Below are 12,362 nucleotides of genomic sequence, written 5' to 3' on the forward strand. Positions count from 1 at the left end.
GGAATCCATTCTGAGACAAAATCTCTGTTTTACTTTGTTCTGTGCACCTGTAGTAGCAACAGCCTCTGCCTCAGAGGATTTATAATCTGAATTTATCATAGGGCATAAAAGGAAATAGTGAAACAGTTATTACCATAATAAGCAGCAGAAAATTATTGAGTCCACAATCGAATAAATACCTATGCCCTCTGAGTGCACAAAGGAATAATTTCCATTTTCATTCAACTCCAAAGTAAACAAAAAGTGCCATTTATTCACATTTCAAGGTAAGCTACAGTCTTCCCTTTCTGCTATGAGATGAAGAAACGTACAATAGACAGGAAAACCCATAGTAATGCATTGTTCCTGCATATGTTCCAATTTTAACATCATGAAGAATAACTGGTCACTTACAGAAATATACACAGGAAGTTTTCAAGTACTGTGTTCTTGAAAAGTGGGGAATCTTTTACTTATGTATGTAAGCCAGAAAACTAGATGAGAAAATACACAGTTCTAATTTAATTCACAATTTAATAGTCTAAAACATGACAATAGCCAGATGAAAGCAAGTTAGATTACTGAAGGTCAATAAAAAAAATATAGTAGTGATCTATTTTCTTTAAAATACTAACAATCCAGGTAAAGAATTTGTGCATTTCTCCTTCCTTTCCAGCTAGTGTTTGGAGCATCTGGTATTCAGTCCTCATATGAGAAATTAAGACCTCATATGTTTAAAAATAAATACTTCTGAATTGTAGGACGGTCTTAAAGTCATGTGTTCATTTGTTAAAGTAGCACATATTGTGCATGGTGTCAAATACAAAGAAGTGGTTTGAAACTGATGACATTTTAAGTGACACAGCATTTCTTAGATCTCAGATGTGCTCATGATAATAAAGAGACTTTCTAATTGACAATTTGAGTTCTCAAGTTCTTTGGAGAGGATGAAAATGAAAACCTTGAACAAAAAATTTGAATGAAAAATGTTTTCCTTAAATGAAAGCCAGCAGTCAATGAGCTAGCCAAGATCCTCACTCCCCTTTTCACAAGCAGGACACAGTCCATGAGAGACTGACACTTTATTTACACCTGAAACACTGCGGTTCAGTTCAGTAATTCTAAAGCACCTAATCTCTGACAGAAATGTCTGCTTTGGGTCTCAAAGAACTTCCATCAGTTATGACAACTATTACTTCAAAAATTTTCCGCTGGCTTATTATTTTTACAGCCTTCACAGGATTCATTCACTCTCAGTCCAACAATCCTAAAAGGAGTACACTAAAATTTAGAATAATTTTGTAACAGGATCAAACAATCCCAAAACCAGTCCAATTTTTAAATATCACATGTAAAGGAAAACAATACCCATATTTCTTACTCCAGGCTCAAACTGAATTAAATGAGGAATTCCTTTTTCCCAAAAGGCAGTTCACCCGTGTGTGAACATTTAGGTTTTCTCAGATCCCTGCTGGCAGGGGTCACCTTACTCATACAGGAAAGTGGGAAGACGAATTTTCAGAAATATTTAATGGATCTTCACATACAACGAGGTACCCAGAAAGTAACAGCAGAAACTGTGCATTCTGCATGCATATGCAACCTAGGCAAGGTCAGATTTATTTCCATTATTAGGGATTGGCGACACACCTTTGGCAACTTAACTTGTGTGGTGCAGTTGGTTGTTTTAGTAGAAAACACCTTTTGAAAACTGTCCAAGCCTGGAACAGACAGACCCAACATTCACATTTCCTAAAACACTCAGATACTTTTATGACAAGCCAATGCTCTCTAACACCAGAATTAAATAAAACACCACAAGTACTAAAAATTGTCCCAGGCTTTCAATCCCACTGTGTTACCCTTCCACACTCAGAGCTCTTTCCTTCAAAGTAGGGCACAGAACTCCTGCATGTTTAACAGCTAGAAACTAACTTCATCCACATCTCAGCTCTAACAGTTTCAATTGAAAAACATAAAGCTACAGCACCACCTAAAGGCAAAATCCTGAAACAAACGGTCACAGATCTACCTGTAGTCCTCCTGTATTCAGTGCTCTACATTCTCTGAATGTAGCAGCTAATTCTCAACCCTCTGAGAACTTTATGTGAAAGGAACTCAAGAAAGACCTTATAAAATTGTGCATGTGCTTATTCTGAGATAAAACACTACACCCAAATTTCAGTCAATCATGAGGCGATATGCTACTATTAATGAAGACAGGAGTGAATAGTCCAAAAATGGTACACAAATGACCACTATTTTTATTTTGGGGAAGATTTATTATTATTACTATTACAATTAATCTTACTATTATGCTGACAATTATAAATCTGAACATTAGCTTTTGTATAGTATATTCTGAACCACTGTGCCTTTTGAATTCCATTTGGTGACCCTGCGATATATATTCAATTTGCCTAACAAAATCAGGAGCGTATGCAGTAGTGAATGGGATTCTAACATGTTTAATAAACAGTAGCAGAGAATTATTTTTACCTTGACTTGCTCATTGGAAGTCACAGCACAGAAAACAATCTCCGTAAATCCCTGGGAGGGGAACATCCGGAAGCAGATACCGCCGATAACGCGACCATCTTTTATTAATGCAAGGGTCTTGTGTTTCCTGGGTAGACAAAAATAAGTCACTTTAATTCATGTACATAGAACATAATGTGCCATTACCCTCCTTTTTCAGAAACTCGATTCACTTCTTTCCATGATGCTAATGCAATTGTATATGCCTCTGTTGAGACAGTTGCTTGTATCTACAGAAGAGCTGCTATTTTAACATCTTGTGTTGAATTTACCATAAGGCCGACTGTTTATGTAGCAAGATCCCAGCCTTGCCAAGTACCCCCAGGTATGAGGGTAATGCCCAATAAGTAAGAGTTGCATTGCTTTCATTAATGCCATCGCTAACAGTTATGCCACTGTGCAATTCTCAGAACAATTTTACTCTGACTAAATTAGAAATTAATGGAGTTATAGGACAGCAAGTCCTTTCTAAGGGATTCCTGTTTCCTTGCATGCACTCTCCACAACTAAGCTATCCATTTCAAATGCAGCTGATGAAGGAATAAAGGATATTTCATATTTAGTGGAATAAAGATCTGGAGAAATATCCATTTCTACCACACTTCCATTAACTGCCAGGGAAGATATAACAAGGTGCAATATGAACTCCTGTGTCAACGACTAAGAATTTTAGTGTCGTCCTCAAGGTCTGGAAAGATATACACTGCACCTGTTCTCTAGATTATTTGACACACAGTATCACATGTATTGTATAAGCAATGAAGTAAATTTACAGAAGATATCTTGAGGGTGAGGGGGGTGGGCGGCTAAGGGGGCGTGAAGTTGGTGCCAAAACTCTCAGAAGTAGTTATATGTGCCACCAATTCTTCTTGCACTTACTGTGGTGCTTTTTATTTCTGGAAGAACAGAAGCAAAGTAGCAGCTTGAGCTTTTAATTTTGTTTCCTCATGTTTGATTTGCTTAAGCTACAAGGTTCGGTAAGGATGGCCATTTCAGAAAAAAGAAGACTGAAAGTGCTAATAAGAAAGGTAACAGCTGAAAGAAATTTGGGAAGAAACTTGTCGGACTCCAGTATCTCCTACTTGATTAGGTTTGCGTGTACCCACTCCTCAGCACAGGTTCCCAGTGTGTGTCACTGGAGATTCATGGCACATGCTGGGGCCCTCTGAGTGGCTCAGGCAATCCAGGCAAAATGGTTCACTTCCTTTTGGCCAACTGTTTGTCACAGGCACATAAAGGAGAGCATTTTCTTCCTGGAGCAATATCTATGCTTCTTTCCCAAACACAGACTGCTCTCCAGACAGATATCTATACTGAAGAGCACTTAAACTACCAGCAGTTCCTCTCAGCCTACTAAAAGAGTCTTTTCCAGTAAGGGAAGACCTAGAGAAATATGGGAGGTCAGCTCAACATCAAAACATTTTGTGGCTTCTTCAGGTGGTAGCTTCTGCTTGAGCTCCTAAGCTCAGACAAGATCCAAGCGCTGCCTCTCTCCCAACAGAGTGGCTGTCACTGAACACAGGAGAAATAAAAGGATCTCAACTGGTGCTGGCCCTGAAAAGAACAATGCTCTCTGGAGGCAAAGAACCCAGAAGGCAGCTACAAGATCAGTCTCCTGTACCTTGAGACCAAAGTCCTGTCCAACAGTCCCCAGCACTAGACCCTTCATGCTTCAGGGACCACACAGACCCAGCAGCATTGCTGAGGGGAATGCTAGTGAGCCTAAAAGCAGAGGAAATGGTCCCAGAAACGTTTTCGTAACTGCTGCAGCTACAATACTGGGCACAAAGGTAGAGGCTGATATCACCAGTGGTGGAGGAAGGCTCTTCCATGAAGTAGGCTGGGCAGTTGATTGTGGTCAGCTCAGTCAGGGCTCCTCAAAGTCTCTCCTCACACAGAGCAATGAGCCATATGCACCCTCCACTGTGAGGTCCTGTGGTCAGTACAGTGGGCCCCTAGGCCATCATCATGCATGGATTGTTCAGAGGCACAAATCTGGGGAGACCACACTGGTCAAGAGGAAGCAGGCTCTGCAGGAAACACAACGGTGGAAAAGCCGACACTTTTGAGGAGAACTTCCCTTTGTTCTTGAGCAGCTGAGGCACAATTAAGCCTGGACACTAGGCTAGGTGGAGGACATGTGCAATCTGTGGATGCTGATAGAGCCAATGTGTCTCTTTTCAAGTGCCTGCAGTGTAGATTTGCACCCAAAAGCAAGAGTTGCACTGATAAAGCATAGAAACTTGCACTGATAAAGATGAAAACAACATGCTTGGGTGAGGAGCGATATCTCCCATGTTGACATAAATGTTCTTTCTTCATAAGTCCCTCCAGTCCTTCTCACTGAAAAACATCAGTCTCTTGCTGCCATTTGGTACATGATCTCTATAGAGGATGGAGCAGCCTGCAAGTTAGTATGGGCCTGGAAGCCACTAATAGGCACCACAATTACCTTCTGACTTTCCATTCTAACATTCAAAAGTACAAGATACGTAGGAGCCCTCCCTGCAGGCCCACAAGCCACAGGAAGGCAGCACTTATTAATGTAGCCACTGAGACAGTATTTAGGTACAGTCCAGTGGATTAGCCAGGAGTTACAGGGCCTTGAAAAGTTGGGAAAAGGGCAGAGCTGCCCTCAGCTGGGCCCTTCATGCACTGCTGCCTGCAACCAGCTCCAGGCTCTCCCAGTCTCACCCGCCAACCCCCTCTCCAGCAACACTCACGGATCAAAGACCAAGCGCGTGATGTACTCCTTCGGCATTCGAGGAAGCTGATGGGAGAACACGTTCTGCAAGCCAACCAGCCACATCATGATCTTCTTGTTGGGCTTCTGGTTCAGGGAGTTGCCGACCACGTGGAATTCGATCACTCCCCTGCGCTCCTCCAGCCGCGCCGCCTCGTCCCGGGCTGAGTGTGCCGAGAGGAAGTTGGTCTGTGCAGCACAAAAGAGGAACAAAACCACATTTTGGAGATTTCACATCCTCTGACAGAACAGCCTTAAGGACGTAACAAACAATCCCCTCTCTTTCTTCTCACCCATCTTTTCACAAAAACAGAGCTGACAACTGTTATCTTCTTTCAGCACAGGTGATACTGTCAAATAAGTCGGATATGAGTCTACATTACAGTGTACAAAGGCTTACTCAAACTTCTTTTGGTCAGGATTAGGTAACAACAGTGATGGTTATGACCCAACAAGTTTCAACATCTCTTGGGGGATGGCACTCATCAAGTTGAAGCCTATGCCGCTAAGTCTGTATATTTATTTTCTTCAGTCCAGCCAGCTTGGACAAAAGTAGTAGATCTGCCTATGCATACTGCAAACCACATATTTTAATGGCAGGGCAGGCAAAGTCATATTTTTTTCATTTTTGTAGTGCTTTCTACTATCTATGCCACTATCACAAGAACCTAAAAAGAACATTTTAATCCCTACTGATTTTGCTGTTACACAGCTAGCGATGGCATCCATATATCTGAATGGAGATGAAATGAATGCACACAATTTATTTCACTTTTTTTTTCCCCAAGATCGTTTTACAGTGCCAAAACATCTCTGCATGCACATACTGTTTACTTTTTAGAGCAACGTTTGGCTGCTGGGTTTCTAATCACTGCCAGCCCCAACAGCCAGACTGGCACAGCATTTGTAATACACAGAGCCATCAGTCACAGTATATAGTTTGAGTAAGAAATGTAGGTGGTTCCAAATCTTCAGCAGTCTCTAGCTAAAGCTTGGCAAAAAAAGAGCTGCTGGCAAAACACAGCCTGGAGAAGGGAACAGAAGGAGGAAAAGCCAGCCAAAAAAAAAAAAAAAAAAAAAAGTGTGTAATTCTGTACATGGTACAATTCTGCAATTGTTTGTTTTTCTCTCCTAGCAGAAAAAAAAATAGAGCAACTGTGGAAGTCAGAGCAAATAACTGTTTAGATCTGCCTTTCTACACTAGACAGAGGTTTTAACTTTGCATCTTTCATTCTGCTGCAATATTTGAAGCCCATTTACATTGTCATATGATCTACATCTATGATTAACAATAAAAACCATGCTCTGGAACTAATAGGTAACAAAAGTACCTTACAAAACAACCTGGGACCTACTTTTTTTACCATTACTGGTTTCCAGACCTCTTGGCAAACCATACACAGTACATTAAAAAAAAGCAACTGTAGAACTATTCTTCATGTTAATGATGCATTTCATCAATAGTCTTTGCTCACTTAACCATACTCTTTGAGAGTCTCTGTCTTTCTTATTGACAGCACCGTACGTTTTTTGGGCTTATTTTATCATACTCTTTCCATATGGAACACTTCTTAAAGACAGACCATTTACAAACAGACCATTTGGAACACCAAGTCTATGCATTTCTCACCTCTGGCCCAAGCATTGCTGCAGGATCTGTAATCGTTGACATTACTTCATTGATCAACTCAATAGGAATGTCTCCTACAACCCTTGGTCTTTTGGAATCCTCCAGAGAATAGGGTTCATTATTTTTTCTCTTTTCCCCTACAAAAAAAAAAAAAACCAAAGAAAACCATCACCACCACCACCACCAAAGCACAACCAAAAAACCAGGACAGATTAGAAACAACCAAACTGACACAGACTAGCACGACGAATTCTAGACCTTGAGTTATATTCTTTAGTTTGCATGCCAAGTTTTGGGTTGGATTTTTAATCTCTGTAGAAATGCAGAGAGAGAACTAAATGAAATCCGAACAATACTTACTGCTGCAGTTTCGTCTTCGCGCTGGTATGTTAGCATGCAGCAGGATGAATATACCTCTACTCCTCTACCTCTGTAAGCTCACAGTGAAACTACTTGCTTTTTCTTTTTGCTTCAACATCTTCTGCAGTCAACCTCTGTGCTGCTGCCTTGAAAGGTCAGTGCTCAATACACTAATTATTGTGCATACTTCCAGATAACGCAAAATCTCATTTTGGGATTCATTTGAATTAAGCATCTATTATAGATTTCTTTCACCCCTTTTGTAAACCAAGCAGCACATACAGTCCAACACAACATACATATTTGACTTAGAAAATCCATATGAAGTTTCCAAATCAAAATACAACATGTTAATTATTAGCTACCCTGCTAACCGTGGACCAACATGTAATACAGCAAAAGCAACCAGTCAAACAAATTCATGATAGACATGTCTACCAAGTACCAGCAGAGGCCCAACAACAGTGATAGAGCCAGCTATCAGTATTCACCCAAAAAGCAAAGTGCCAAATGAAAGCATACAAACAGGAATATCGCTCCATGGGTAACTTGTTCCTCTATTTTTTCCCCTAGAGATCTGCTAAAGGTCAGAGCCAGGATACACAAAATTTTGCCTTTATGGTCAGCACTTAGTGGTGAACTAAGTTAGTTTGGGTTTATTTAGTTGGTTGGGTTTTTTCCCCTAAGGAAACTCCAAACAACTTTAAGATCTTCTTCCTTAAACAACCAGGTAGCTTAGAGCCCGCTATTTTCCATGTATGGTAGAGACTGTTTTCCCAGAGATACAGGGTTCTCAATATATGAGGATTAAACTGTTTACTCTCCTTTTCAGACTTTAAATAGTGCAACTGTTTTCTTAACAATAGAGTGTTATTGTTAACATCTCTTCATTGTAAAACTTTTATCCCAATCATTTATACCTTACTTTTTAAACAGTTACTTATATGTGAAGGAGCCTTCCTTCTTTTTTTCCCAAAGGATTCATTTCTTGTTTTAAAACAATTTTTTGAAGGAAGTTGTCAAAAGCTTTCTGGAAATCCAGGCACACAAGACCCCTTCTAAATGCTCACCAGTTCCTTCACAGATATTTGCAAGTAGTGAATTCTACAAAAGGCACGCTACATTTCTGTGCAACACATTACTCACATTCTTAATCAGAAGTTTCTTCTAATTCTCTGCAATAGAAGACTTACAACTGAGAGTTTTCTGAATTCTCTCAGAATCCCTTTAAAAACTCATTTTGCATCTGTGGTATTTCAATTCTGTGGTGCCAAGGGCAATTCCAATGATAGCTCAGCTGCAAAACTTTTAAATTATTTTGTCAATTCCATATTTCTTTTCAAAACTCTTAAAAAAAAGTAATTTTTCTAGTGACTACTTACTACTCATTTTGCTGACCTGTAATAATAATAATATTAATAATCCTCTATTCATTCCCACTTCAAAGACTATTTCCCAATTCGTCCCTCTGTGAAATCTGCCATTTAGGAGCTGCCTCAAGTTCCTCTGTAGCAAAAACTGAGGCTAAGAATTCATTCAGCCATTTCTACTTCCTTGAGGACTTACTTTATATAAACTCGTGATCATCTCTCTGACCTACAAACTCTCTTGACAGGCTCATTAATCCTGAGGTGTTTGAAAAAGGATTTATTAGGAGAATTTATGCATTCAACAACTTTTTTTTTTCCCCCAACCCCCTTTTTTATTTTTATTTAACCTGACCTCATTCAGGTTTTAAATTTAACCTGGTTGGTATGTCTGTGCTTTTCTTTATTGCTCAAATGTATGTAATTTCAGAGCCCTGAATATTAAAAAAACCCAACCCCCCCCCCCCAACAAAGTGCAATGGCCCCTTCTGCTCTGTCTTTATTTAAATGAAACTTTTTTCATGGATCTTAATACGTGTATGCCAAATAAAGTCTTTTTATACAACCCCTAACATCAGCAGACCTTTTCCCATTTTAATTTAATTTAAACAAATCTTTTTTTTTTTGTTTCCAAACAGAGTTGCCATTTCTGCTAGTTAAACATTACCGTAGTGAGGAAAAGGTACGTGTGTGCGTGTCGTTTAACAAAAACACCTCAAGGGCACTACTGCAGAGTGAAGGCAATGGTCACCATGTAGTGCAACAACTGGTGACATTGACAGAAGCCAAAAAGCAAGTCTCCTTCTTTGTTACCTAGGTTTGGGTCAAGGGCAGAAGAAACTTTGCAAGCAGGACTCATGTTCCCACTGTTGGGTTGCTCCAGAGATGAAGGACTAGCACTGTATGAAACAGATCTTGCAACAGGAGAAGGATTGATAACTGCAATGGCATAAAAGACAAACACAAAAAAAATCAGGACATAGAACCCATTACGTGTTGATTAAGGGACTGGCACAGGGATGGACCCAACGTCACACCCACCACCTGAGAGTAACTGCTGAGTTTGTGCAACACAGCAATACCACCGTTTCAGAAGCAGAGACATTAAATCTTTACCTCAACTTGTTTTTCTAAACTTCTACCTAACGAGGGACTGTATTACTGCTGGATGACAGAGACTGCTGGTGTCAGGCTTTATTATTCTGCAGTGCTGAGCACAGGCTAAGAAAACAAGCTTCCTTCACATACCTGCCAAGTCTGCTGGCATTTAGCTTCATGAAAAGGCTTTTTGTAGGGGTCTATTGAAAAGCAACATCTCATCATTCAGCTTCAGTTGTCCACTTTAACAACGTTCTAAGACTGGTCAGACAAATCAAACTCAATAAAGGGAGAAGTTGTTGCACCAGTTAAGAGGATGAAACTTATTTTTAAAAGCCATAGACTAATATTTTAAAAATAAACACAAAAAAATCCCAAACCAAAAAAACACAACGAACAAACCAAAATCTCATCACAAATCATCCACTTTTCACTTGTGTCGGGATTTTTGGCAGGCGGGTGCGGGGCTGAGGTGACAGCTCGTAATCTGGACACCTGCAGCCTTTCTCTTTGCATCCCATTATCCTGGTGTTGCCACCAGCAACAGCTCTTTTTGTGCCATATTCATGTCAAGAATCCAGTGTTTAAGAGGTGCACATTAAAACAGAGATGTATGTGACCGAATGAACTCTGAGAGCAACATGATTTTACAGTTGCAGGGAACTTGTACCTAAAGCTGGTTCATAGTGCAAACCAGGAATCTCTCACCCAAAAAAGCCTGTATCTGTCACAGTGGAATTTCCCAACTACTCTAGGAGATTTACTATCAGATATAGTGCTGACATAATGGTTTTGCCAACTGATAACCAACAAAACTCTGAATTGTTACAAAATATTGAATTAAATACCTGAAAATTTAAGTTCAACCTGAGTTGCATAACAGGATTTTAAATACTTTTGAACAGGAAGGAAGAGGAGAAGGGGAAAGTGGAAGAAAACCATCATCAACCTGTCTCTGCAATTTTAGAGACAACTTTACACCTCAGTACCCTGGGTGTGAATAAGTGAATAAAGCTGTAGAAGAGCCAACAAGGTGCATGGATAAGAAACAAAGCAAGGAAAAGCTATTTTAAAAAAAACAAGAAGGGCAAAGGCATGTCTGCAAAGGCAGTGGGACATCTGATGCGTGTCCTGGTTTTGTCTGAGATAGGCTAATTTCTTCACAGCTGGTATCAGGCTGTGTTTTGGATTTGTGCTAGAAGCAGTGTTGATAGCACAGGGATATTTTAGTCACAGCTGAGCAGTGCTCATGCAGATCCAAGGCCTTTTCTGCTTCTCATGCCATCCCACCACTGAGTGAGCTGGAGGTGCACCCCAAACAACCAAAGGGATATTCCATACCATATGACGTCATGCTCAGCATATGAAGCTGGGGGAAGAAGGTGGCAGTGGACACTGGAAGTTACTGCATTTGTCTTTCTAAATAACCGTTAGATGTGGTGGAACCTGCTTTCCTGGGGACAGCTGAACACCTGCCTGCCCATGGGAAGTGGGGAATGAATTCCTTGATTTGCTTTGCTTGCGTGTATGCTTTTTGCTTTACCTCATAAACTGCCTTCACATCAACCCATGAGTTCTCACTTTCACTCTTCCAATTCTCTCCCTCATCCCACTTGGAGAACAAGTGGCTCCCTCTGAGCACCTGCATGGTCTTAGTTTCCAGCCGGGATTAAACCCTGATGACATGGCAGGTCCCTACACTCCTACTGCTAGGAAGTAGGAGGGCTGTCATGGGTGAAGGAGGTGACCACCACAGCAAGTTACCCACTGATGATTCTCACTTGTCCACTCTGAGTGCACTGTGTCGCCTGAATACTCAGTCTCAAATTGAATGCTTCACTGGCAATTTCAATCAGCTGGATTTTACAATCAAAATTGGATCTTTCTATGAGGAAGCTCCAGAGTCAGATACCCTGTGCTTACTCGAGGCAGACTGATTTCGGTAGAGCCTCCTATTTACAAAGATAACTATATAAGCCTCATTGCTTAGAATTCATCACTTGTACAGGGTTATCTTCATATTCAGGTGCTCCCTTACCCATAACAAAATGCAAATTACCTGTCTGGATTCCCAGTTGACCAGTACGGGAACTAGAAACCATGAAATCTTGATCCCAAATGGGAGAATTATGGCTGTACACTTCTTCTTCCAGCATTGACAGAAACCTAGGCACAAAATCAGGTGTAGGTGTATATAATTTAATAGGATTATCCAAAACAGGTTCTTTTTCAGAATAAGCATTTACGTCATTTTAAAATTTAAAGATATTGAATAATTCAGAACAAAAATGCTGTTGGCCAATTCCTTTAAAACAAACACACAAAATCACAAGCTGAAGTAGGCATTAAGTACCTTAATTCAGTAGAGTGCTTTCACCTATGAAAATTTATCTCTTCTTTTAAGTGTCATTTATCTAATTTGCAAATGCAGGAAGAAACGGTTACAAACTACTTTTATAGATCAAAATTGTGCACTAATAAGAACGTTACAGGCTGACAGATGTCAAGGTACCCATGTTATACAATGATGGCAAAATACGTCTATGTTGATAAACCAGTGTTTTGCAAAGGCATCTGTTTCTTGCCTCTTACAGATTTATAAAATTCCCGTGTTAGATATTAAGAGTGCTCTCAGGAAAATATTTCA

The 12,362-nt window shown here is 40.1% G+C and overlaps 1 protein-coding gene across 1 annotated transcript in view; it reads right to left on the reverse strand.

Moving 5' to 3' along the window:
* The window catches only part of KAT2B (lysine acetyltransferase 2B), a gene marked incomplete at its 5' end in the record, with an annotated part of 44,197 nt that overhangs the window by 11,129 nt on the left and 20,706 nt on the right, over positions 1-12,362 (reverse strand). Inside the window, 5 exons of the mRNA XM_084279806.1 lie at positions 2,479-2,605; positions 5,241-5,449; positions 6,891-7,027; positions 9,431-9,556; positions 11,775-11,881. Of these exons, the coding sequence (XP_084135932.1) occupies positions 2,479-2,605; positions 5,241-5,449; positions 6,891-7,027; positions 9,431-9,556; positions 11,775-11,881 (706 nt within the window). The remainder of the gene's footprint in view (positions 1-2,478; positions 2,606-5,240; positions 5,450-6,890; positions 7,028-9,430; positions 9,557-11,774; positions 11,882-12,362) is intronic.

Source organism: Gallinula chloropus (genome assembly GCF_964237585.1).
Source record: "Gallinula chloropus genome assembly, chromosome: 2".
In the NCBI taxonomy this organism is placed as follows: domain Eukaryota; kingdom Metazoa; phylum Chordata; class Aves; order Gruiformes; family Rallidae; genus Gallinula; species Gallinula chloropus.